The sequence below is a fragment of the Phasianus colchicus genome, chromosome 32 (assembly GCF_987193195.1).
Source record: "Phasianus colchicus chromosome 32, bPhaCol1.hap1.1, whole genome shotgun sequence".
Classification (NCBI taxonomy): Eukaryota; Metazoa; Chordata; class Aves; order Galliformes; family Phasianidae; genus Phasianus; species Phasianus colchicus.
The window spans coordinates 3,268,761-3,293,791 of record NC_143467.1 but is presented as its reverse complement, the minus strand read 5'-3'; the positions used below and the strand labels follow the sequence as shown (position 1 = coordinate 3,293,791).

The window sequence follows — 25,031 nt, the reverse complement described above, 5'->3', positions numbered from 1 at the left end:
GGGGTGGGGGGGGAGGGGTGGGAGGGTTAGTGGGGGGGGTAAAGGGATGGGGGGGTCGATGGGGGGGTAAAGGGATGGGGGGGCAATGGGGGCAATGGGGTGGGGGGGAGGGGTGGGGGGGTCGGTGGGGGGGGTAAAGGTTTGGGGGGGTCAATGGGGGGGTCACTGGGGGGGTAAAGGGATGGGGGGGTCAATGAGGGGCAATGGGGTGGGGGGGAGGGGTGGGGGGGTAATGGGGGAATTGGGGGTGGGGGGGGATAATGGGGTGGGGGGGTAATGGGGGCAGTGGAGGTGGGGGGCAATGTGGGGTAATGGGGGGCAATGGGAGTGGGGGGGTAATAGGGGGAGTGGGGGGGCAATGTGGGGTTGGGGGCTGTATTTGGGGGGGCATTATGGGGGGGGCAATGGGGTCACTTGGGGTCACACTGGGGTTGCTTGGGGTCACTTAGGGTCGCACTGAGGTCATTTGGGGTTGCTTGGGGTCACTTAGGGTCACATTGAGGTTGCTTGGGGTCACACTGGGGTCACTTAGGGTCACACTGGGGTCACTTGGGGTCACACTGGGGTCGCTTGGGGTCACACTGGGGTCACTTGGGGTCACACTGGGGTCGCTTGGGGTCACTTAGGGTCGCACTGGGTTCACTTGAGGTCAGGGTCAGAGGTAACGTTGAGGTCAGGGCTGTGCCGTGAGGCTGTGATAGAATCGCGATATCCGAGCCGCATCACAATGACGTCATCATGACGTCATCGTGAGGTCATAGTGGGATCATTGTGGGGTCATCGTGGGGTCACTGAGGGGTCATAGTTCAGCGTCAGGCCGCGGCGGGGTTGTAGTTCAGCATGCGGTCGACCCGAGGCGGCGCAGAGCAATGTGAGAGCGGCGCTGCCGTGACGTCACGCGGCACGACGTCACCCTGACGTCACCCTGACGTCACCCTGACGTCACCGCCGGGCCTCGCGCCTCGCGGTGACGTCACGGCGGGTCCTCCGCGCCGCCAGGGGGCGCAGCGGGGCGAGCGGTGGGCGTGGCTTCACCCCTCGGTGGGCGGAGCCAAACTCCCGGCCTCGCCCGCGCGCGCGCGAAAAGCTTCGGGAGGAGCCGGCGGGGCGTAGGGGGGGGGGTGGGGGGGAAGGGGGGCGGAGCCTCCGGGAGGGCGTCGACCAACGGGTTGGCGGCGTCGGCGGGTGATTTGCATGAGGGCGGCGGCGCCGTCCAATGGGAGGCGGCGGGGCGCGCAGGCGCGGTGCATCCTGGTGTTGGGGGGGGGCCGCTCTCTCTTTGGCGCTATCGGCGGCGGCGGCGGAGGAGGAGGAGGAGGAGGAGGAGGAGGGGGAGCGGCCGCACCACCGACCCCCCCCTCCCCCCCCACCCCCCCCCCCCACCCCCTTTTGGGGTCCCCGCATCTCCCCCTCCCCACGCACCCCTCGGGGCCGCCATGTCTTCCGCCGCGCTGCCGCCGCCGCCCCCCCCGCGGCGAGGGATGGGAATGTTCGGTATTATTGGGGGGGGGGGTCCTGGGGGGGGGGAGGGGGATGGGGGGGATAAAGGGGGAAATGGGGGGGGTCGTGGGGGGTTGAAAGGGATGGAGGGGGGGTTGGGGGGGGATATGGGGGGGGTTGGGGGGGATAAAGGGGGGAAATGGGGGGGTCGTGGGGGGTTTATAGGGGTGGAGGGGGGGTTGGGGGGGGATATGGGGGGGTCCTGGGGGGGGGAGGGGGGTTGGGGGGGATAAAGGGGGGAAATGGGGGGGGTCGTGGGGGGTTTATAGGGATGGAGGGGGGGTTGGGGGGGATAAAGGAGGGAAATGGGGGGGGAAAGGGGGTTGGGGGGGATAAAGGGGGGAAATGGGGGGGGTCGTCGGGGGTTTAAAGGGATGGGGGGGCGGTTGGGGGGGGATATGGGGGGGTCCTGGGGGGGGGAGGGGGGTTGGGGGGGATAAAGGGGGGAAATGGGGGGGGGTCGTGGGGGGTTTATAGGATGGAGGGGGGGTTGGGGGGGATAAAGGAGGGAAATGGGGGGGGAAAGGGGGTTGGGGGGGATAAAGGGGGGAAATGGGGGGGGGGTCGTGTGGGGTTTAAAGGGATGGAGGGGGGGGTTGGGGGGGATAAAAGGGGAAGATATGGGGGGATAAAGGGGGTTGGGGGGGGAATGGGGGGGATAAAGGGGGGAAATGGGGGGGGAGGTCGTGGGGGGTTTATAGGGACGGACGGGGGGGGGGGTTGGGAGGGGATATGGGGGGGTCCTGGGGGGGTTAAAGGGGGTTTTGGGGAGGAGTGGGGGAAATTGGGGGGAATAAAGGGGAGAAATGGGGGGGGTGGGTCGTGTGGGGTTTAAAGGGACGGAGGGGGGGGGCTGGGGGGGGATATGGGGGATAAAGGGGTGGGTCCTGGGGGGGTTAAAGGGGGTTATGGGGGGGGAATGGGGAAAATAAAGGGGGGAAATCGGGGGGGGGGTGGATTGTGTGGAGTTAAAGGGGTGGAGGGGGGGGGGATAAAGGGGGGGTATGGGGGGGTCCTGGGGGGGGGTTAAAGGGGGTTGGGGGGGGGATTGGGGGGGATAAAGGGGGGAAATAGGGGTTAATGGGGGGGGTTGGGGGGATAAAGGGGGGAAATTGAGGGGGGGTGGGTCGTGTGGGGTTTAAAGGGATGGGGGGGGATTGTGGGGGGGGGTCTTGAGGGTTAATAGGGGTTTGGGGGGGAGTTGGGGGGAGTAAAGAGGGGAAATGGGGGGGTTGAAGGGTCCTTGTGGGGTTTAAAGGGACGGGGGGGGGATTTTTGGGGGGGGGAGTGGGGGGTTTTGGGGGGAAGTAGAGGTTAATGGGGGGGTTGGGGGGAGTGAAAGGGGGAAATGGGGGGGTTTGAAGGGTCGTGTGGGGTTTAAAGGGATGGGGGGGGATTATGGGGGGGGAGTGGGGGGGTGTTTGGGGGGAAATAGGATTTAATAGGGGGGGTTGGGGGGAGTAAAGGGAGGAAATGGGGGGGGGTTGAAGGGTCCTGAGGGGGTTTAAAGGGACGGGGGGGGGTCCTGGGGGGGTTTAAAGGGGGATGGGGGGGTCATGAGGGGAATTGGGGGGGGCATGGGGGGTCTTGAGGGGAATAAAGGGGGGAAATGGGGGGGGCTGGAGGGTCGTGTGGGGTTTAAAGGGGGATGGGGGGGGGTCCTGAGGGGAATTTGGGGGGGGGGGAGTGGGGGGGATTTGGGGTTTTTGAGGGGAAATGGGGGGGTTGTGAGAGGAATAAGGGGGGTTGGGGGGGTCCTGAGAGGAATTGGGGGGGGTGGGGGGGGGTCTTGAGGGGAATAAAGGGGGGGATGGGGGATTTTGGGGGGGTTTGGGGGGGGGGGTCCTGGGGGCTGATGGGGGGGAATTGGGGAAATAAAGGGGGGAAGCGGGGGGGGCTGAGGGGTCTTCATGAGAATTGGGGGGGGGGGGGGTCTGAGAGGAAAATGGGGAAGGTTGGGGGGTCCTGAGTGGAACTGGGGGGGGGGGAATGGAGGGAGTTGGGGGGGGCTGAGGGGAATTCGGGGGGGGGGGGGGGGAATCGGGGGGGCGTTGGGGGGGGTTGGGAGGGGAATTGGGGGGAAATGGGGGGGGCTGGGGGGAAGTGGGGGGGGGTGAGGGGTCCTGAGGCTGTCGGGGGGGAGGGGGGGGGTAGATTGAGAATGTCGGTGGTGAGTTGCAGTGTAGTGAGCGTATGTCGCAATATGTCGCGATATGTCGCGATATGTCGCGGTAGGTTGAGTATACACGGCGACGTTTCACGTTGTGTTGGGTTTGTGTCGCAATAGGTTGGGTGTATGTTGTGATAGGTTGTGGTATTTTGGTTATCTGTCTGGTTAGATGATGGTTTATGGGGGTATATCGTGATAAACTGGTAGATTGGGGTTGAGTTGCGATAGGATGAGTTATATTGGGTATATATCGCAATAAGCTGTAGTGTACTTGGTAGATGTTGTGTTAAGTTGTGGTAAATTGCGTTTATGTCGTGATAAGTTGTAATGCAATGGAACTATATCGCGATATATTAGGAATATAGTGCGATGACCTATAGCATTGGAGGTATACATAACAATGTTACTATATGTTGGGTTTGCATCACGATAAATAGTGATACGCTGGGTATATGTTGCAATAGGATGTCATACACCAGGTGAATATCATAACGAGCTGCACTATGTCGCGTACATGTTGTGATAGGTAGTTGTACGGTGGGCGCGCATCAGGTACATATCGCGATGGGTTGCTGTATGTTGAGCACGTGTCATGATACATTGTTGTGTGGTGGGTTTACGTCAGGACAGGTTACTGGATTGTGAATATGTATTGCGATAGGTTGCGATATGTAAGGCTTGTACTCCAATAAGTTGCTGTGAGTTGGACGTACGTCGCGGTGAGTTGTGGTTTATTGGACGTATATTGCAGTAAGTTGGGGTAGAGTGGTTTTATGTTGCGATAAGTAGTGATGCGTTGGGTTTACGTTGCGGTAAATAATAATACGTTAGGCTTATATCGCGATATATTGTGTGTGCGTTGTGATAGGTGGTGATAAATTGAGTAAACATCAATTTAGGTGAAGATATTCAGGGTAAACGTGATTTAGGGGATCTTCGTCGTGATAAACAGCAATATGTTGTGTATATATTGAGATACAACCGACGTCCGTTGCGACACGTAGCGATATATAGGATGTACAACATAATGCAGTGCCCGCGTATCGCGATAAGCGGAGATACCTCGGCTTTATGTCGCGATACAGCGGGGACATGTCGCGATAAGCGTCTCTATCGCCACCCGCAGTGTGGACCAATGTGGAGCCGCGCTCGGTGGCCGTATTCCCGTGGCATTCCCTCGTCCCGTTCCTCGCTCCCTCACAACCCGACTCCGCCCCGCAGCCGCCAGAGGGCCACCAGCCCGTCACTCACCCGGCTGCGGCCAATCAGAGCAAGGGTAAGGCCCGGCCCCGTGTTCCGAGCCCCGCCCCCAGGCTCTAAGCACCGCCCCCGCAACACAAGCTCCACCCCCAGGCTCTAAGCCACGCCCCCTGTCCGCATGCACCTATTGCATGCTCCGCCCCTACAGACCTAAGCCCCGCCCAGTGCCAAAGCCCCGCCCACAGCCACAACAGCGAAGCCCCGCCCACGCAGATCTAAGCCCCGCCCCCCGCTGATGCTCCGCCCCCGAGCCCGAAGCCCCGCCCCCTCCTGAAGCACCGCCCCGTCACCAAGCCCCAGCTGTTCACTCCATAATCTACTGAAGCCCCGCCCACGTGCTGATGCCCCGCCCCCTACTCAAGCCCCACCCCTATCCAGATGCCACGCCCCCTATCCCAAAGTCCCGCCCCCTGCTGAAGCTCCGCCCCGATCCCAAAGCCCCGCCCCCTGCTGATGCTCAGCCCGAAGCCCCGCTCCCTGCGGAAGCTCCGCCCCGATCCCAAAGCCACGCCCCCGATCCCAAAGCCCCGCCCCCTGCTGAAGCTCCGCCCCGATCCCAAATTCCCGCCCCCTGCTGAAGCTCCACCCCCGATCCCAAAGCCCCGCCCCATGCTGAAACTCCGCCCCGATCCTAAAGCCCCCCCCGATACTTGGCCCGAAGCCCCGCCCCCTGCTGAAGCTCCGCCCCGATCCCAAAGCCACGCCCCCTTCTGAAGCTCCGCCCCCGAACCCAAAGCCCCGCCCCCTGCCGAAGCTTCTCCTACAACTACAGGCTCTTCCCCCTGCTGAAGCCCCGCCCCCATCCCCAAGCCCCGCCTCCTGACCCCCCCCCCAATCATTTTCAGAGCCCCCCGAGGCGGCCGCCCCCGAAGCTCCCATTGGGGGTCCGGAACCGGGCCGAAGTGGGGGAGGGGCGGCAGCACGACCCGACAGCCCCCCCCCAGCCGCCCCCCCTGCGTTGCCCCCCCCCGCCGGGGGTCCCTCCCAGGAGGAGGAGGCGGCGCCGGGACCCCCCCGGCTCGACAGCGAGACTGAGAGCGACCATGATGATGCGTCAGTTGGGGGGGGGGCGTGGGGGGGGGAACTGGGGGGGGGGGGGTATGGGGAGTGGGAGGGGGGGGGTCACTGGGGGTCGGGGGGAAGTGGGGTCACTGGAGGTCGTGGGAGGGAATGGGGGGGGAGAGGGGTGATGGGGGGGCACAGGTTGTGGGGTGAATAAATGGGGGTGGGGGGGTTTTGAGGGGGGGTCTTGGTAGGGGGGGGGGTCTCGGTGGGGTGGGGGTGACATTGAGGTGTGGGGTCTGGGGGGGTCCTGGTGGTGGGATGTGGTCCAGGAGGGGCCTTAAGTTGGGGGGGGGCTGCAGTTGGGGTCTTAGTTGGGGTGGGGGGAGGGGTGACATTGAGGTGTGGGGTCTGGGGGGGTAACGGGGGGGTCCTGGTGGTGGGAGGTGGTCCTGGAGTGGGGGGGCTGCAGTTGGGGTCTTAGTTGGGGTGGGGGGAGGGGTGACATTGAGGTGTGGGGTCTGGGGGGGTCACGGGGGGGTCCTGGTGGTGGGAGGTGGTCCTGGAGTGGGGGGGCTGCAGTTGGGGTGGGGGGAGGGGTGACATTGAGGTGTGGGGTCTGGGGGGGTCCTGGTGGTGGGAGGTGGTCCTGGAGGGGCCTTAAGTTGGGGGGGGGGCTGCAGTTGGGGTGGGAGGGGGAGGGGGGGTCACAGGGCGTTCTGTGGGGTGGGTAATGGAGAGCTGTTGGGGGAGGGGGGGGCGGGGGGCTCATGGTTGTTGTTTCCCCCTCTCTCCCCCCCCAAATAGGTTTCTGTCCATCGTTCCCCCCGAGCTGCCGCTGCCCCTCCCCCCCGGGAAGCGCCGCACCCAATCGCTGAGCGCCCTGCCCAGGGAGGGGGACAAAGAGGGGCGGAGCCCCAGCAAGGTGGGCGGGGCCGAGCACGAAGCCACGCCCCCCCCCTCCCCCCTTTGGGTTCCTATCTTACAAAGCCACGCCCCCCGTATCCGCGCTTATAACCCCACCCCTTTGTAGGCGGGTCCAACGGGAAGCCACGCCCCCTTTTGCCCTATGTGACCCCACCCCCAATTCTATGGCCATTCATAGGTCGCTATTATGTATGACTCCTCCCCCAACTGGGCGTGTCCACACGAAGCCACGCCCACTTTCATCAACACCTGCAGTGTAGCCACGCCCCTTCGTGGGCGTGTCCACCACAAAGCCCCGCCCCCATTCCCCACCCATTCCTTGTGCCCCATTGTGGGACCCTGTGGGCGTGTCCACCATGAAGCCACGCCCCTTTGTGGGCGTGCCCACCGCCAAGCCCCACCCCTCCCTTTCCCCATCCATTCCTCGTACTCCATTGTGGGACCCTGTGAGCGTTTCCAATAATAAGCCACGCCCCTTTTGTGGGCGAGTCTGCCAAGCCCCGCCCCCATTCCTTTCCCCATCCATTCCTCGTATTTCATTGTGGGACCCTGTGGGCGTGTCCACGACGAAGCCCCGCCCCTTTGTGGGCGTGCCCACCGTGAAACCCCGCCCCCACGGCTCCCCCCTCTGCTCCCATTCCCCGTTCCCCACCACTGCTGCCCCCTCCCCTCTTTGTGGGCGTGTCCACCACGAAGCCCCGCCCCCAGCGCCCCCCCTCCGCTCCCATTCCCCACCACTGCCCCCCCTCCCCTCTTTGTGGGCGTGTCCACCACGAAGCCCCGCCCCTTTGTGGGCGTGTCCACCGCAAAACCCCGCCCCCAGCGCCCTCCCCCTCCACTCCCATTCCCCTTTCCCCACCACTGCTGCCCCCTCCCCTCTTTGTGGGCGTGTCCAACGCTTGGCCACGCCCACCCACGCCCCGCCCCCCACCCCCCACCTCCCCCCCAGAGGGAGAAGGACCACATCCGGCGGCCCATGAACGCCTTCATGATCTTCAGCAAAAGGCACCGGGCCCTGGTGCACCAACGGCACCCGAACCAGGACAACCGCACCGTCAGCAAGATCCTGGGCGAGTGGTGGTACGCCTTGGGAGCGCGGGAGAAGCAGCAGTACCACGACCTGGCCTTCCAGGTGGGGGTCCTCCGGGGATTTGGGGGGTTACTGGGGGTCATGGAGGGGTTATGGGGGGTCCTGGGGGGGTTATGGGGGTCGTGGGGGTATGGGAGCCCATAAGAAGCAGCAGTACCACGACCTGGCCTTCCAGGTGGGGGTCCTGGGGGGATTTGGGGGGTTACTGGGGGTCATGGAGGGGTTATTGGGGGTCCTGGGGGGTTATGGGGGTATGGGAGCACGGGAGAAGCAGCAGTACCACGACCTGGCCTTCCAGGTGGGGGTCCTGGGGGGGTCCTGGGGGGGTTATTGGGGGTCCTGGGGGGGTTATGGGGGTCCTGGGGGTATGGGAGCCCATTAGAAGCAGCAGTACCACGACCTGGCCTTCCAGGTGGGGGTCCTGGGGGGTCCTGGGGGGGTCCTGGGGGGGTTATTGGGGGTCATGGAGGGGTTATGGGGGGTCCTGGGGGGGTTATGGGGGGATTATGGGGGTATGGGAGCCCATAAGAAGCAGCAGTAGCATGACCTGGCCTTCCAGGTGGGGGTCCTGGGGGGTCCTGGGGGGGCTTGGGGGGGTCCAGGGGGGGCTTGGGGGTCCCGGGGTGGTTATAGGGGGTCCTGGGGGGGGTATTGTGGGTCTGAGGGGGGTTGGGGGGGTTATTGGGGGTCCTGGGGGTGTTGTGGTGGATCCTGGGGGTGTTATAGGGGGGTCCTGGGGGGGTCCTTATGCTGTGCCCCCCCCCCAGGTGAAGGAGGCTCATTTTAAAGCCCACCCGGACTGGAAGTGGTGCAATAAGGACCGCAAGAAATCGGGGTCCGACCCCAAAGCGCCGGGGGGGGGCGGCGGGGGACCCCCCCCCAAAGAACCCCGAGAGCGCAGCATGTCTGAGACCGCCCCCCCCGCAGGTGGGAACCCCCCCATAGACCCCCATTGACCCCTATAGCCCCCCCCATAGACCCACATAGACCCCTATGGCCCCCCCCATACACCCCCATTGACCCCTATAGCCCCCCCCATAGACCCACATAGACCCACATAGACCCCCCCCCCATAGATCCCCATTGTTCCCTGTCGGCCCCCCCATAGACCCCTATAGCCTCCCCCCCATAGAACCCCATAGACCCCCATTGTCCCCTATAACCCCCCCATAGACCCCCATAGATCCCCATTGTTCCTATAGCCCCTCCCCATAGACCCCCATTGTCCCCTGTGGCCCCCCCATAGACTCTCGTAGACCCCCATAGCCCCCCCCATAGACCCCCGTTGTCCCCTGTAACCCCCCCATAGACCCCCATAGACCCCCATTGTCCCCTGTGGCCCCCCCATAACCCCCCCATAGACCCCCATTGTGCCCTATAGCTCCCCCCATAGACCCCCATAGACCCCCATTGTCCCCTATGGCCCCCCCATAACCCCCCCATAGACCCCCATAGCCCCCCCCATAGACCCCCATTGTCCCCTGTAACCCCCCCATAGACCCCCATTGTCCCCTGTGGCCCCCCCCATAACCCCCCCATAGACCCCCATTGTCCCCTATAGCTCCCCCCGTAGACCCCCATAGCCCCCCCCATTGTCCGCTACAACCCCCCCATAGACCCCCATAGACCCCCATTGTCCCCTGTGGTCCCCCCATAACCCCCCCATAGACCCCCATAGCCCCCCCCATAGACCCCCATTGTCCCTTGTACCCCCCCCATAGACCCCCATTGTCCCCCGTAGCCCCCCCATAACCCCCCCCACAGACCCCCCAGTCTTTCCATAGACCCCCATAACTCCCCTATATTGCTCCCCCCTGCATTTTTCCCCCCCCTTATCTCACCCCACCCCCCCCCCAATCGCTGCTCCACAATTAACGACCCCCCCCCCCCCCAGGTGCGGACCCCCCCGAGCTCAGAGCGGGGGGGGCTGCAATTTCCGCCCCCGGTGAGCGCCCCCCAGTGGTGGGAGGGGGAAGCGCAGCGCAGCCCCGGCCCAGGGCGTTCTCACACAGCGGAGTGCCTGAGATGGGACAGGTGGGGGGGGGCGTTAATTAGGGCGGGGTTAATTGGGGGGGGGGGGTGTAATTGGGGAGGGGCGTTGTTAATTGTGGGGGTGTTAATGGGAAGGGGTTTAAATTGGGGTGGGGGTTGTTAATTGGGAGGAGTTTTGGGGGGAGAGTTAACGAAGGATGGGGGCTCATCGGTTGGGGGGGGGAGCGTTAATTGGCGGGTCGCTAATGAGGGGAGGCGTTAATTGCGGGGGAGTTAATGAGGGGAGGGGCTTAATTAGGGTGGGCTTTGAATTGCAGGGGGAATAACGAGGGGAGGGGCTTAATTAAGGTGGGCTTTAAGGCGGTGCGGCGTATGGGCGGGGCTTGGCGTGTGGGCGGGGCTTAGCGCGAGGGGGCGGGGCTTAAGGAAGAGCCTGTAGCTGAGTGGGCGGGGTTTGCGGAAGGGGGCGTGGCTTCAGGAAGGGGGCGGGCTTAGGGGGAAAGGGGAAACAACAGGAATGGGCGTGGCTTGCGTGGAAAGGGGGCGTGGCTTGTGGAAGTGGGCGTGGCTTGCGCCTCCAACACGTGGTTTTAAACCCCCCCCCCTTCCCCTCTTTCCAGCTGTGCTCCGCCCCTCCCCCGTTCTCCGGTTCCAAATCTGGGGGGGGGGCTCCTCCTTACCCCGGCCCCTCCCCCCGCCCTTTGCCCCCCCCTCCCCCCCCGTTGCCCCCCCCCCGCGCCGCCGCCGCCCCCCCCCGGGCGCAGAGCGAGGAGCTGACGAGCGACGAGGAGCGGATGGTGATTTGTGAGGAGGGGGACGATGACGTCATCGGTGGGTGACCCCCCCCCAAATTACCCCCCCCCCAAATTAACACCCCCCCCCAAATGAACGCCCCCCACCCCCCCCCCAATAAAGCCTCAAATGAGATTCAAATGACCCCCCCCCCAAACTGCCACCCTCATTGCCCCCCCCAACCCCACGCCAAGCCCTTATTGCCCCCATCGCCCCCCCCCCCCAAACGACCCCCCCACCTGACCTCTAATTGCCCCCCCCCTCGCAAACGACCCCCCCCCCTTCAAAATGACTCTACCAATAGAAATCCTATTTGCCCTCTCCCCAAACCGTGCCCCCATACCGACCCCCCCCAGACCGGCCCCTCATTGCCCCCCCCACAAAACGACCCCCCCATCTCATCTCTAATTACACCCCCCATAAACCTTCCCCCCCCAAAAGACCCCCCCAATCTCCCCATAAATGACCCCCCCATCCCCCCCTTTTCCTTCCGGGGGGGGTACAGCACTGACACCCCCCCCCATTGTGGCCCCCCCCAGCTGATGACGGGTTTCCCCCCCCCACGGACATCGACCTGAAGTGCAAAGAGCAGCGAGTCAGCGACAGCGACAGCGACGGGGGGGGGCAGGTGGGGGGGCACGGCGGGATCCTGTGGGGCGGAGGGGGGGGGGTCTATGGGATTCTATGGGGTGGGGGGGCCATGAGAGATGCTATGGGGCTGTGGGGTGGGGGGGGGTGTCTATGGGATTCTGTGGGGTGGGGGGGGCAATGTGGGATCCTATGGGGCTGTGGGGTGGGGGGGGGTCAATGGGATTTTATGGGGCGGGGGGGGGGGGTTATGGGGTGGGGGGCACAATGGGATCCTGTGAGGAGGGTGGGGGGGTTCTATGGGATCCTATGGGGCTGTGAGGTGGGGGGGGGGTGTATGGGATTCTATGGGGTGGGGGGCACTATGGGATCCTATGGGGCTGTGGGGTGGGGGGGGGTCAATGGGATTTTATGGGGTGGGGGGGCACTATGGGATCCTATGGGGCTGTGGGGTGGGGGGGGGGGTCTATGGAATTCTATGGGGTGGGGGGGGCACTAGGGGATCCTGTGGGGTGGGGGGGCGATGGGATTTTATGGGGTGGGGGGGCACAATGGGATCCTATGGGGCTGTGGGGTGGGGGGGGGGTCTATGGGATTTTATGGGGTGGGGGGGGAGGCTATGGGATGGCGGGGCACTATGGGATCCTATGGGGCTGTGAGGTGGGGGGGGGTTTATGGGATTTTATGGGGCGGGGGGGCACTATGGGATCCTATGGGGGAGGGTCTATGGGATCCTGTGGGGCTGTGGGGTGGGGGTGGGGGTCTATGGGATTCTATGGGGTGGGGGGGCACTGTGGGATCCTATGGGGCTGTGGGGTTGTGGGGGGGGGGTCTATGGGATTCTATGGGGCTGGGGGGGGGGCTGCATTGGGGGGGTTGTGGGGCAGGGTTGGGATTTCGGGGGGGGGGGAAGTGGGGGGCAGGTTTGCCTCTATGGGGCCGCCCCCAACGCCCCCCCCCCCCATTTTCTTCCCCCCCCCCCCCCCATTTATTTTTTTAGGCCTTCCCCCGGAAGCTGTTCCCTCCGCGCCCCCCCCCGGATTTGGATCCTCCCCAGGACCCCCCCGCCGCCCCCCCCTCGTACCGAACGCCCCCCCCATCCTCTTCAACGGTGGGGGGGGGTGGAGGAGGAGCGGTTGCAGCGGCGCCCCCCCCGCGCCCCCCCCCATCCACGCCCCCGACCAAACGTTTCGACGCGGGGGGGTCGGCTGGGGGGGGGGTGGGGTGTGGGGGGGGGGCCGCCCCCCGACGTAAAAGGGCTGACAGCGGGGGAGGGGGGGGCGGCGGTAACCCGGACCCCCCCAACCCAACCGCCGTGGGGGGGGCGCCGGTGATGTTGGGGGGGGGTCGTGCCGTGCCCCCCCCTTCCTCGGCCCCCCCGGAGCCTAAAATGGGGGGGGGGGGCGGCGGCGGCGCGGTGGTGGTTTTGGGGGGGGGTTACGGCGGTGGGGGGGGGGGAGCTACGGTCCAACCCCCCCCCGTGGCCGTTCTGCCCCACGGCGCCGCTTTGCCCCCCCCCGCCGCCGTGCACTTTATTCCCGGGGGGGGGGGCTCGGCTTCCGCTGGTGGGGGGGGGGGGTCGGCGAGCGGTAACATCGGGGGGGGGGGTCCTAACGGCCCCCTGCCCCCCCCCACCGCCGCCCCCCCCCCATCGCAAGCTTCTCTGGGCCTCCTGCCCCCCCCCCCCCCCCAACCCCACGGCGCCGCCGCCCCCAAAGTCGGTGGGGGGGGGGCGGTGGCTCAGGTTCAGTACATCCTCCCCACTCTGCCCCACGCTTTGCCTCTGCCCCCCCCCGCCCCCCCCCAAAACGCTGCTGCCAAAAGCGGGGGGGGGGCGGGTGGTGGGGCTGCCCCCCCCCCACCTCCCCACCCCCACGCCCCCCCCAACGCCGCCTCCGCCCCCCCCAACGCCGCCGCCGTTGTGCCCCACACGGTGGGGGGGGGCGGGGGGGTTCATTTCGCCCTGCCCCCCCCCGGCAATGGGAAAGTGATGGCGGTACAAGGAGGCCCCGCCCCTAAAGGTGAGGGGGCGGGGTTACGGGAGGAGGGGGCGGGGCTATGGCGGTGTGGGCGGGGCTATGCCTAAAGGGCTGCGGTTGCTGGAGGGGGGCGGGGCTGCGGGGGATGTGGGCGGGGCTATGGAAATGAGGCGGCGAGGGAGTGGGCGGGACTGCGGGCGAGGGGCGGGGTTTAGCGGTTGTAGGCGGGGCTATGGAAAGGGAGGGTGCGGCTTGTGAGCGGGGCTATGCAAATGACGCGTGTCTATTGGGAAAGTGGGCAGGGATACAGAAGGGGGCGGGGTTTAGCGGTAGTGGGCGGGGCTATGGAAATGGCTTCTGAAAGTGGGCGGGGCCGCAGGAGAGGGTCGGGGTTCTGCGTGAAGTAGGCGGGGCTATGGAAATAAGGGGCGGAGGCGGGGCTATGCAAATGACGCGTCTGTTGGGAAAGGGCACGGCTATGGAAAGGGGCGGGGTTTAGCGTTAGTGGGCGGGGCTATGGAAATGACGTCTGAAAGTGGGCGGGGCCGCTGGGGAGGGGCGGGGTTCTGCGCGAAGTAGGCGGGGCTATGGAAATGAGGATTTGGCTTGTGGGCGGGGCTATGCAAATGACGCGTGTCTATTGGGAAAACGGGCGTGGCTGCGGAAAGGGGGCGGGGCTACGTCTAATTGGGCGGGGCTATGCAAATGCCACGTGTCTACTGTGAAAGGGCGTGGCTACAGAAAGGGGGCGGGGCTCCGCCTAAGTAGGCGGGGCTTTCCGACTGTGTGTACTTAAAGGGGCGGGGCTATATGCAGTGGGCGGGGCTTATTTTGACCCCTCCTCCTCCCCCCCCCAGCCCAGGCCGCCCCCCCGGTGCTCCCAGGGAAGGTTTTGGTGCCCGTTGCCCCCCCCGGCCCCCCCCGCGCTGCCCACAGCTCCGCCCCCCCCGCTGGGAAGGTCAGTGCCCCCCCCCTTCCGTTACCCCATGGCCCCCCCATAGAAACCCCATAGACCTCCATGGCTTCCCCTAGAGACCCCCCCCCCCCATGGACCCCCCCTTATTTACCCCCATAGAATCCCTGTATCCCCTTATGCCCCCCCCCCAATTAACGCTGTGCCCCCCCCTCGTTATTTACCCCATAGAACCCCCCTATCCCCTTACGCCCCCCCCCAATTAACGCTCTGTGGTCCCCCCCCCCATAATTTACCCCATAGATCTCCTAGATCCATTTATGGACCCCCCCCAATTAACATTATGCCCCCCCCCCGTTATTTATTCCATAACGCCCCATAGAATTCTCTTATCCCATTACCCCCCCAGCCTAATTAACATTGTGCCCCCCCCATTATTTAGCCCATAGAATCCCTTTATCCCCTCCCCCCCCACAATTAATCCTCTGTGCCCCCCCCCGCTATTTACCCCATAGAACCCCCCTATCCCCTTACAGCCCCCCCCAATTAACCTTCTGTGCCCCCCCCATTACCCCATAGATCCCCCTATTCCCTTACGCCCCCCCCCCCAATTAACCTTATGTGACCCCCCCCCCATTATTTATCCCATAGAACCTCCCCAACCCCTTACGCCCCCCCCCCCAATTACCTTTTTGTGCCCCCCCCCCGTTATTTACCCCCTAGATCACCCTATTCCCTTATGCCCCCCCCCCCAATTAACCTTCTGTGCCCCCCCCATTATTTACCCCATAGAATCCCTTTATCCCCTTACACCCCCCCCAATTAACACTGTGCCCCCCCCCGTTATTTACCCCATAGATCCCCCTATTCCCTTATGCCCCCCCCAATTAACCTTTTGACCCCCCCCAATTAACCTTTTGTCCCCCCCCCTTTACAGCTGATCCAGCTCAGCCCCGTTCCCGTCGTGCCCCCCCCGACCCCCAGCAGTACCGGGGGGGGGGCAGCGCCGGCCGCCGCCCCCCCCCCAAAAGTTCTTCTTCCTCCTTCGGCTCGCATCGCCTACGTCACCCCCCCGGGCCCCCCCTTACAGCCCGGCCCCACCGGCCCCCCCCCCACAGCCCCCCCCACAGCTGCAGCGCCCCCCCCCCCAACCGCAGCCTACGTCAACCCCCCCATGGCTCTGGGATTCGCCGCCCTCGGGGGGGGGCCAACCATTGTGCAACCATTGCTGCCCGGTAAGGGGGGGGGGGGCATAAATTTGGGGGGGGGGGGTTTATATATAGGGGGTGATGGGGGGGGATTATATGGGGGGGACGCAAAGTAGGGGGGGTCGTATGGGGGGGTTTATATGGGGGGCACAAATGGGGGGGGTTATATGGGGGGGGCACAAAAGGGGTTTCAGATATGGGGGGGGGGGGCACAAATGGGGCCATAAAGGGGGGTGATATGGGGGGGGGCACAAATGTGGGTGGGTTTATGAATGGGGGGGGGGGCACAGCTGGGGGTCCCGAACCCCCCCTCCATATTGTGCCCCCCCCCCCCAATAGGGCAGAGCTCCCTGCTGGGCCCCACCCCGGTCGGGGTCTCCTCGCTGCCCCCCCCCCCAGCTGCCCCCCGCCTCGGGGGGGGCCGTCATCGCCGCCATTTATCCCGGCCCCCCCGGCTCCGCCCCCGGCTCCGCCCCCGCGCCCGGATTGGTCTACAGCGTGGCTGGCTCCGCCCCCCAAGCCCCGCCCACCGCAGCACCTCCGGCTCCGCCCATTCTGCCCAAAGGGGGCGGAGCCACAGCGCCGGGCGTGCCAGGTAGGGGCGGGGCTTAAGGGGAAGGAGCCAATGAGAGAGGGGTGGGGTTGTGGGGGCGGGGCTATGTGATGAACAGCCAATAAGGGTTCCAGGAGCGGAGGCGGGGCCTAAGGGGGAGGAGCCAATGGGAAGGGTGGATCGTAAGGGGTGTGGTTATGGGGCAGGGCTATGGAAGGAAGAGCCAATGGGAGGGGAGGGATTCTAAAGGGCGGGGCTACGGTAGGAAGAGCCAATGGGAGGGGGGTGTATGGAGTGTATACGGGGGCGGGGCCTATGGGGAAGGAGCCAATGGGAGGGGAGGAGAGGGGTAGAACGGGGGCGGGGCCTATGGGGAAGGAGCCAATGGGAGGGGAGGGTTCGAATGGGGGCGGGGCCTATGGGGAAGCAGCCAATGGGAGGAGAGGGGCGGGGCTTTTGAGCTGGTGGGGGGGGCGGGGCTGTAGATGACCAACCAACCCCCAAAGGGGGGCGGGGCTAAGAGCTGGGGGCGTGGTTTTAGGGAAGTGGGCGGGGCTTCGGTGGAGCGCTGAGCCCCGCCCACTGTCTGCCCCCCTCCCCCCAAATTTTACAGCGCGCCCCCCCCGCCCGCCTCGCCCCCCCCACAAAGTGAAGGCCGCCATCGCCTCCATCCCCGTGGGCAGCTACGAAGGACCCCCCCCCCCAGCCCCACCTCCTCGCCCCCCCCCACCTCCCCCCCCTCCCACCAACCCGGACCCCCCCCCGCCCCCCCCACAAATCGCTTCCCCCCCCCCTCCTCCCCCCTCCTCCTCCTCCTCCTCCTCCTCCTCCTCGTTGCCCCCCCCCGCCGCCGCCGCCGCCTCTCCCCCCCCCCCCGCCCCCCCCCTCCTCCTCCTCCTCCCCACCCGGCGCTGAACCTTGGAGCGACGACGGCCCCCCCCACAGCCCCCCCCCAACCGGGGGCGGCGCCGACACGGTGAGTGCCCCCCCCCCCCAATAACCCCCCCCTTTTACCCCCCTAAAATCAATGACCCCCCCCCCATTTATTCTCTATCACCTCCTTTGCCCCCCCCCTTAACCCCCCCGTATCACCGATCCCCCCTCTACCCCCCCATAACCCCCCCTTTAAACCCCCCCACCCAATCACTGACCCCCCCCATAACCCCCCCTTTTTTCCCCCCCCATATCACTGACCCCCCCCATAACCCCCCCCTTTACCCCCCCCCACATCACTGCCCCCCCCAGAATCCTTCATTTACCCCCCCAATCACTGACCCCCCCCCAAATAATCACTGCCCCCCCCCAAAACCCCCCCTTTATCCCCCCCATCACTGCCCCCCCCGTAACCCCCCCATTTACCCCCCCCAATCACTGACCCCCCCCCATAACCCCCCCTTCAATAATCACCGCCCCCCCCAATAATCACTGCCCCCCCCCAAAACCCCCCCTTTATCCCCCCACATCACTGCCCCCCCCCAGAATCCCCCATTTACCCCCCCAATCACTGACCCCCCCATAACCCCCCCTTCAATAATCACCGCCCCCCCCAATAATCACTGCCCCCCCACATCACTGCCCCCCCCATAACCCCTCCTTTATCCCCCCCCACATCACTGCCCCCCCCAGAATCCTTCATTTACCCCCCCATCACTGACCCCCCCATAACCCCCCCATTTACCCCCCCCAATCACTGACCCCCCCCCCCATAACCCCCCCTTCAATAATCACCTCCCCCCCCCCCCCCCAATAATAATCACTGCCCCCCCCCCCCCAGGCCTCCCCCGATTGGCGCCTCGAAGCCCCCCCCCCCTCCGGCCCCTCCTCATCCTCCGCCCCCCCCCCAGAAGGGGGAGGTTTGGTGGTTGGGGGGGGAGGGGGGGGGACACAAACCCGAACCTCCGCCCCCCCCCCGGGCCCAGCGCCGCCCCCCCCCACCGCTGCCAACGAGGGGGGGGACAGGAAAGAGGGGGGGGGGGGAAAGAAAGTGAAGGTGCGGCCCCCCCCCCTGAAAAAGACGTTCGACTCTGTGGACAAGTGAGTGGGGGGGGGGGAAATTGGGGGGGGTCTCTGGGGGGGGTGATGTGGGGGGGGGGGGTTGGGGGTCTCTATGGGGGGGGTGATTTTGGGGGGGGGGAATGGGGGGGGTTGGGGGTCCGTCGGGGGGGGGCATGGGGAGGGTTTGGGGGTCCCTATGGGGGGTGAATTGGGGGGGGGGATATGGGGGGGTTGGGGGTCTCTATGGGAGGGGTGATTTTGGGGGGGGGGAATGGGGGGGTTGGGGGTCCGTCGGGGGGGGGGCATGGGGAGGGTTTGGGGGGGGGTAAATATGGGGGGGTTTATGGGGGTCTCTATGGGGGGGTGATTTATGGGGGGGGTTGGGGGTCTCTATGGGATGGGGGGGTCTCTATGGGGGGGTGATTTTGGGGGAGGGTAATGGGGGGGTCTTTTGGGGGTCCCTTGGGGGGGGGTCCTCTCCTTTTAGGGGTCCCTTAGGGGGGGTCTCCTTCCAATGGGGGTCCTTAAGGGGGGGGTCTTCCCTATTGTATTTCCTTATTGGGGGGGGGTCTGTCTTTTGGGGGTCCCTTAAGGGGGGGGTCCCCTCCTAATGGGGGTCCCTGGGGGGGGGTCTTTCAGGGGGGTCCCCTCCTAACGGGGGTCCCTTAGGGGGGGTCCCATCCCAATGGGGGTCTTTTAGGGGGGGTCTTCTCCATTGTGTTTCGTTATGGGGGGGGGTCTGTCTTTTGGGGGTCCCTTAGGGGGGGTCCCATCCCAACGGGGGTCTTTTAGGGGGGGGGTCTTCTCCATTGTGTTTCATTATTGGGGGGGCAGGGGGGGGTCTGTCTTTTGGGGGGGTCCCTGGGGGGGGTCCTCTCCTTTTAGGGGTCCCTTAGGGGGGGTCTCCTTCCAATGGGGGTCCTTTAGGGGGGGGTTTCCCTATTGTATTTCCTTATTGAGGGGGGGTCTGTCTTTTGGGGGTCCCTTAGGGGGGGGTCCCATCCCAACGGGGGTCCTTTAGGGGGGTTCCCTCATAATGGGGGTCCCTTAGGGGGGGTCCCATCCCAACGGGGGTCTTTTAGGGGGGGGTCTTCTCCATTGTGTTTCCTTATTGGGGGGGCGGGGGGGGGTCTGTCTTTTGGGGGTCCCTTAGGGGGGGTCCCATCCCAACGGGGGTCCTTTAGGGGGGGGTCCCCTCATAATGGGGGTCCCTTAGGGGGGGGTCCCATCCCAACGGGGGTCCCTTAGGGGGGGTCCCATCCCAATGGGGGTCTTTTAGGGGGGGGTTTCTCCATTGTGTTTCATTATGGGGGGGGGGGTCTGTCTTTTGGGGGTCCATTGGGGGGGGTCCCATCATAATGGGAGTCCCTTGGGGGGGGTCCCTCCAAATGGGGGTCCCTTAGGGGGGTCCCATCCCAACGGGGGTCCCTTAGGGGGGCTCCCATTGCGCCTCCCCTGGTGGGGGGGGGGCTGCCGTCCGTCGGGGTTTCCGGGGGGGGGTCTGTGAGCCGTGCCCCCCCGCAGGGTTCTGTCGGAGGTGGACTTCGAGGAGCGCTTCGCGGAGCTGCCCGAGTTCCGGCCCGAGGAAGTGCTGCCCTCCCCCACCCTGCAGGCTTTGGCCACCTCCCCCCGCGCCATCCTCGGCTCCTACCGCAAGAAGCGCAAAAACTCCACCGGTCAGCGGGGGGGGGGGGGGGCGAGGGGGGGAGGGGGGGTAGGTATATGGGGGGGGTAGGAGAAGTGGGGGGGGGAGGAAGGGGGGGAGGGAAGGAGGGGGGGGAGGGGAGGATGCGGGGAGGTAGGAGAAGTGGGGGGGGGAGGAGGGGGAGGAGGAGGAGTGGGGGGCAGGAGGATATGGGGGGGGATAGGAGAAGTGGGGGGGGAGGAAGGGGGGGTAGGAGAAGTGGGGGGGGAAGGAGAAGTGGGGGGGGAGGGAAGGAGGGGGGGCGAGGAGGAATGGGGCAAGGGGGGAGAGGGGAGGATGGGGGGGAGGAAGAGGGGGGTAGGAGAAGTGGGGGGGGAGGGGAGGATGGGGGGCAGGAGGATATGGGGGGGGTAGGAGAAGTGGGGGGGACGGGGGGAGGGGAGGAGGGAGGGGAGGAGGATATCGGGGGAGGGGGGGTAGGAGAAGTGGGGGGGGGAGGAGAAGTGGGGGGGAGGAGAAGGAGTGGGGGGGGAGGGGGGGAGGGGAGGAGGGGGGCGAGGAGAAGTGGGGGGGGAGGGGCGGGAGTGGGGGGAGGGCGGGGGGGGAAGCGATTTGTGGGGGGGGGTGGGGGGGGCTCCGGGTTGGGGGGAGGGGGTGGAGGTTGGGGGGGGGGCGAGGAGGAGGAGTGGGGGGGTCTTATAGGGATGGGGGGCCTTGTAGGGATGGGGGGCTTCCATAGGGGTGGGGGGGTCTCATAGAGATGGGGGGGGTCCTATGGGGTGGGGGGGCGGGGGGGTTCCGTAGGGAGGGGGGGAGGGGTCTTATAGGGATGAGGGGGTCTTGTAAGGTTCTATGGGGCTGGGGGATCCCATAGGGATGGGGGGTCCTGTGGGGGGGGGGCGTTCTATGGGGTGGGGGGGTCTCATAGGTATGGGGGGGGGTTTATGGGGTAGGGGGTCTCATAGGGATGGGGGGGTCTCATGGGGTGGGGGGGGGTTTATAGGAATGGGGGGGCCCGTAGGGATCTGGGGTCCTATGGGGTGGGGGGGGTCTCATAGAGATGGAGGGTTCTTATGGGGTGGGGGGGACTTGCGGGGTCCCATAGGGGTGGGGGGGTCTTATAGGGATGGGGGGGGTCTTATAGGGTTAGGGGGATTCTATAGGGCAAAGATGGTCCTGTAGGGCCGGGGGGTGTTCCTATAGGGCTGGGGGGGTTCCTATAGGGTCAGTGGGATTTTATAGGGCAAAGATGGTCCTATAGGGCCAGGGGGTGTTCCTATGGGGTCGGGGGGTTTCTATAGGGCAAAAATGGTCCTGTAGGGCCGGGGGGGGGTCCCCACTGACCCCCACCCCCCCCAAATTCTCAGACCTGGACTCGGCTGAGGACCCCTCGTCCCCGAAGCGCAAACTGCGGCGCCGCTCGAGCTGCAGCTCCGAGCCCAGCACCCCAAAAAGCGCCCATAAATGCGAGGGGGACGTTTTCACCTTCGAGAGACCCGGTCAGAAACCCCCCCCCCCAACAACAACCCCCCCCAGCCCTATAGGAACCCCCCCAGCCCCACTTTTCCCCTATAGAATCCCCCTGACCCTATAGAACCCCCCCCCAGCCTTATGGGACCGTCCTCACCCTACAGAATCGCCCTGACCCTATAAGTTCCCCCCCAGACCCACATAGGGTGACATCCCCCCCCCCCCCTCCCCAAAATCACAGCCCCATAGATCGCCGCCCCATAGATGCCAACCCCCCCCCCCCCCTTCATGGGTGCCCCCCACCCCCATTACCCCCGTGGGTGCCCCCCGCCCCCATGGGTGCCCCCCACCTCTATTCCCCCCCATAGGCGCCCCCCACCCCTATGGTTGGCCCCCATTGCCCTTAGGGTGCCCCCCACCCCCATGGGTGCCCCCCATCCCCCCCATTACCCTTAGGGGTGCCCCCCAACCCCATGGGTGCCCCCCATTCCCCCCATTATCCTTAGGGGTGCCCCCCACCCCCATGGGTGCCCCCCATCCCCCCCATTACCCTTAGGGGTGCCCCCCACCCCCATGGGTGCCCCACATACCCCCCAAGGATGCCCTCACCCCCATGGGTGCCCCCCACCTCTATTCCCCCCCATGGGTGCCCTCTATTTCCCCCATAGGTGCCCCCCACCCCCATGGGTGCCCCCCATTCCCCCCCATAGATGCCTCCCACCTCTATTCCCCCCCATAGGCGCCCCCCACTCCCATGGCTGCCCCCCATTGCTCTTAGGGTGCCCCCCACCCCTACCGGTGCCCCCCATTTCCCCCATGGGTGCCCCCACCTCCATAAGTGCCCCCCATTCTCCCCCATGGCTGCCCCTCCTTCCCCCCATTTCTCCTCCGGGTGCCCCCCATTATTCTCCCCATGGCTGCCCCCCATTGCCCTTAGGGTGCCCCCCACCCCTATGGGTGCCCCCATACCCCCCATGGATGCCCCGCATTCCCCCATAAGAGCCCCCCACCCCTATGGGTGCCCCCCCTTACCCTTAGGGGTGCCCCCCATTCCCCCATAGGAGCTCCCCCCCCCCCATAGGGGCCCCAACCCCCATGGGTGCCACCCATTCCCCCATAAGAGCCCCCCACCCCTACAGGTGCCCCAACCCCATAGGTGCCCCCCACCCCATAGATGCCCCCCATTACCCCCATAAGAGCCCCCCACCCCCACGGGTGCCCCCACCCCCATAGGTGCCCCCCACCCTCATGGATGCCCCCCATTCCCCCATAAGAGCCCCCCACCCCGTATGGGTGCTCCCCATTCCTCCATAGGAGCTCCCCCCCCCCATGGGTGCCCCCCATTACCCCCATAAGAGCTTCCCCCCCCCATAGGTGCCCCCCATTCTCCCCATGGGTGCCCCCCACCTCTATTCCCCCCCATGGGTGCCCCCCAATCCCCTTAGGGTGCCCCCCACCCCTACGGGTGCCCCCCATTCCCCCCATGGATAGCCCCCACCCCCATAGGTGCCCCCCACCCCCATGGATGCCCCCCACCCCCATAGGTACCCCCCACCCCTACAGGTGCCCCCCATTCCCCCATAGGAGCTCCCCCCCCCCATGGGTGCCCCCACCCCCATGGTTGCCCCCCATTCCCCCATAGGAGCTCCCCCCCCCATGGCTGCCCCCACCCCCATGGGTGCCCCCCATTCCCCCATAAGAGCCCCCCACCCCTATGGGTGCCCCCCATTATCCCCATAAGAGCTCCCCACCCCCCGGGTGCCCCCCATTCCCCCATAGGTGCCCCCCCCCATTCCCCCCCTAGGTGCCCCCACCCCCACGGGTGCCCCCCCCCATTCCCCCCATAGGTGCCCCCCACCCCCATGGGTGCCCCCCATTACCCCCATAAGAGCTCCCCACCCCTACAGGTGCTCCCCATTCCCCCCATGGGTGCCCCCCACCTCTATTCCCCCCCATGGATGCCCCCCATTCCCCCATAAGAGCCCCCCACCCCTACGGGTGCCCCCCATTCCCCCCATGGATGCCCCCCACCCCCATAGGTGCCCCCCCCCATTCCCCCCATGGATGCCCCCCATTACCCCCATAGGAGCTCCCCACCCCCACGGGTGCCCCCCCCCATCCCCCCCATGGGTGCCCCCCACCCCCAACCCCCCCCCCCACGTCCCCCCCCAGGCGCGGAAGGCGAGGACGTGCTGGGGGAGCTGGAGTACGACAAGGTTCCCTACTCGTCGCTGCGCCGCACGTTGGACCAGCGCCGCGCTCTGGTCATGCAGCTCTTCCAGGAGCACGGCTTCTTCCCGTCGGGTCGGTCCTAAATGCCCCCCCCCGGGACCCCCCCGCAGCCCCCCGGACCCCCAAAGCCCCCCAGACCCCCCCCCCCCATCCCCCTTGTATCCCCTGTGTCGCTGTCGCCCCTCTGTATCCCCGCTAACATCCCCCCACGTCCCCATTGCCCCCCCCCCCTTCAGGACCCCCCCCAGGACCCCCAAAGCCCCCCAGACCCCCCCCCAGACCCCCCCCATCCCCCTCGTATCCCCTGTGTCGCTGTCGCCCCTCCGTATCCCCCCTAACGCCCCCCCACGTCCCCATTGCCCCCCCCTTCAGGACCCCCCCCAGGACACCTAAAGCCCCCCAGACCCCCCCCCCGCAGCCCCCCAGACCCCCAAAGCCCCCCAGACCCCCCCCCCCCATCCCCCTTGTATCCCCTGTGTCGCTGTCGCCCCTCCGTATCCTCCCTAACGCCCCCCCACGTCCCCATTGCCCCCCCCCCTTCAGGACCCCCCCCCAGGACACCTAAAGCCCCCCAGAACCCCCCGCAGCCCCCCGGACCCCCAAAGCCCCCCAGACCCCCCCCCCATCCCCCCCGTATCCCCTGTGTCGCTGTCGCCCCTCCGTATCCCCCCTAACGCCCCCCCACGTCCCCATCACCCCCCCCCTTGGGACTCCCCCCTCTCCCACCCCCCCATTCTGCCCCCAACCCCCATACTGACCCCACACCCCCCCCCCACCTCCTGCCCCCCCATTCTACCCCCATATCCCCCCCACCTCCCACCCCCCCATTTTGCCCCTACCCCCCATTCTGCCCCCACCCCCCCCAACCTCCCACCCCCCATTCTGCCCCAACATCCTCCCCCATGTCCCACCCCCCATACTGACCCCCCCCCAACCTCCCACCCCCCATACTGACCCCACATCCCCCCCCCACCTCCTGTCCCCCCATTCTGCCCCCATAACCCCCCACCTCCCACTCCCCCATTGTGACCCCACCCCCCACATCCCACCCCCCCATTCTGCCCCCACCCCTACATACTGACCCCCTATCCTCCCCTCTCCCACCCCCCCCACCTCCCACCCCCCTATTCTGCCCCCCCCCCACCTCCTGCCCCCCCATTCTACCCCCATATCCCCCCCCACCTCCCACCCCCCATACTGACCCCTCCCCCCCATTTTCTCTCCCCCCCCAGCCCAGGCCACGGCCGCCTTCCAGGCCCGCTTTGCGGACATTTTCCCCACCAAGGTTTGCCTGCAGCTGAAGATCCGGGAGGTCCGCCAGAAGATCATGCAGGCGGCCGCCCCCCCCGACTCGGCCCCCCCCCCCGGGGATCCCCCCGATTCCGCCCCTCCCCCCCCACCGGATCCCGCCCCTCCCCCCCCGCCTTCTGACTCCGCCCCCTCGTCCGAAGCCCCGCCCTCTCCCGGTGGGGGAGGGGCCGCCCGCTGAGCTCCGCTATGGGGGGGGGGGAGGGGTGGGGAGGAGGGGAGGGGAGGGGGAGGGGTTGTCACGTGATTTTCATAAGGAGAAGAAATGATTCGGAACGGACCAATGGCTGCGCTGCGTCACGGGGGGGCGGCCAATGGGGGCGGAGGGAGGGGGCGGGGCCAGTTCAGGCCACGCCCACGTAAAGCCCCGCCTGCCGGCCTTTACGTGTGGGGGCGGGGGCTAGCAG

The 25,031-nt window shown here is 66.3% G+C and overlaps 1 protein-coding gene across 1 annotated transcript; it reads left to right on the top strand.

Moving 5' to 3' along the window:
• The first annotated feature begins 1,381 nt into the window (after positions 1-1,381).
• On the top strand, positions 1,382-24,820 carry CIC (capicua transcriptional repressor). Its single transcript, XM_090128086.1, is given in 23 exon segments — positions 1,382-1,494; positions 4,797-4,946; positions 5,776-5,983; positions 6,740-6,857; positions 7,809-7,991; positions 8,717-8,876; positions 9,844-9,983; positions 10,562-10,662; positions 10,693-10,772; positions 11,273-11,361; positions 12,322-12,928; positions 12,980-13,342; positions 14,158-14,258; positions 15,151-15,448; positions 15,761-15,807; positions 15,809-16,016; positions 16,588-16,679; positions 16,858-16,950; positions 17,749-18,008; positions 19,494-19,645; positions 20,982-21,113; positions 23,257-23,388; positions 24,549-24,820. Coding segments are annotated over 23 exon segments (4,029 nt in total). The 5' UTR covers positions 1,382-1,436; the 3' UTR covers positions 24,806-24,820.
• Positions 24,821-25,031: the final 211 nt, after the last annotated feature.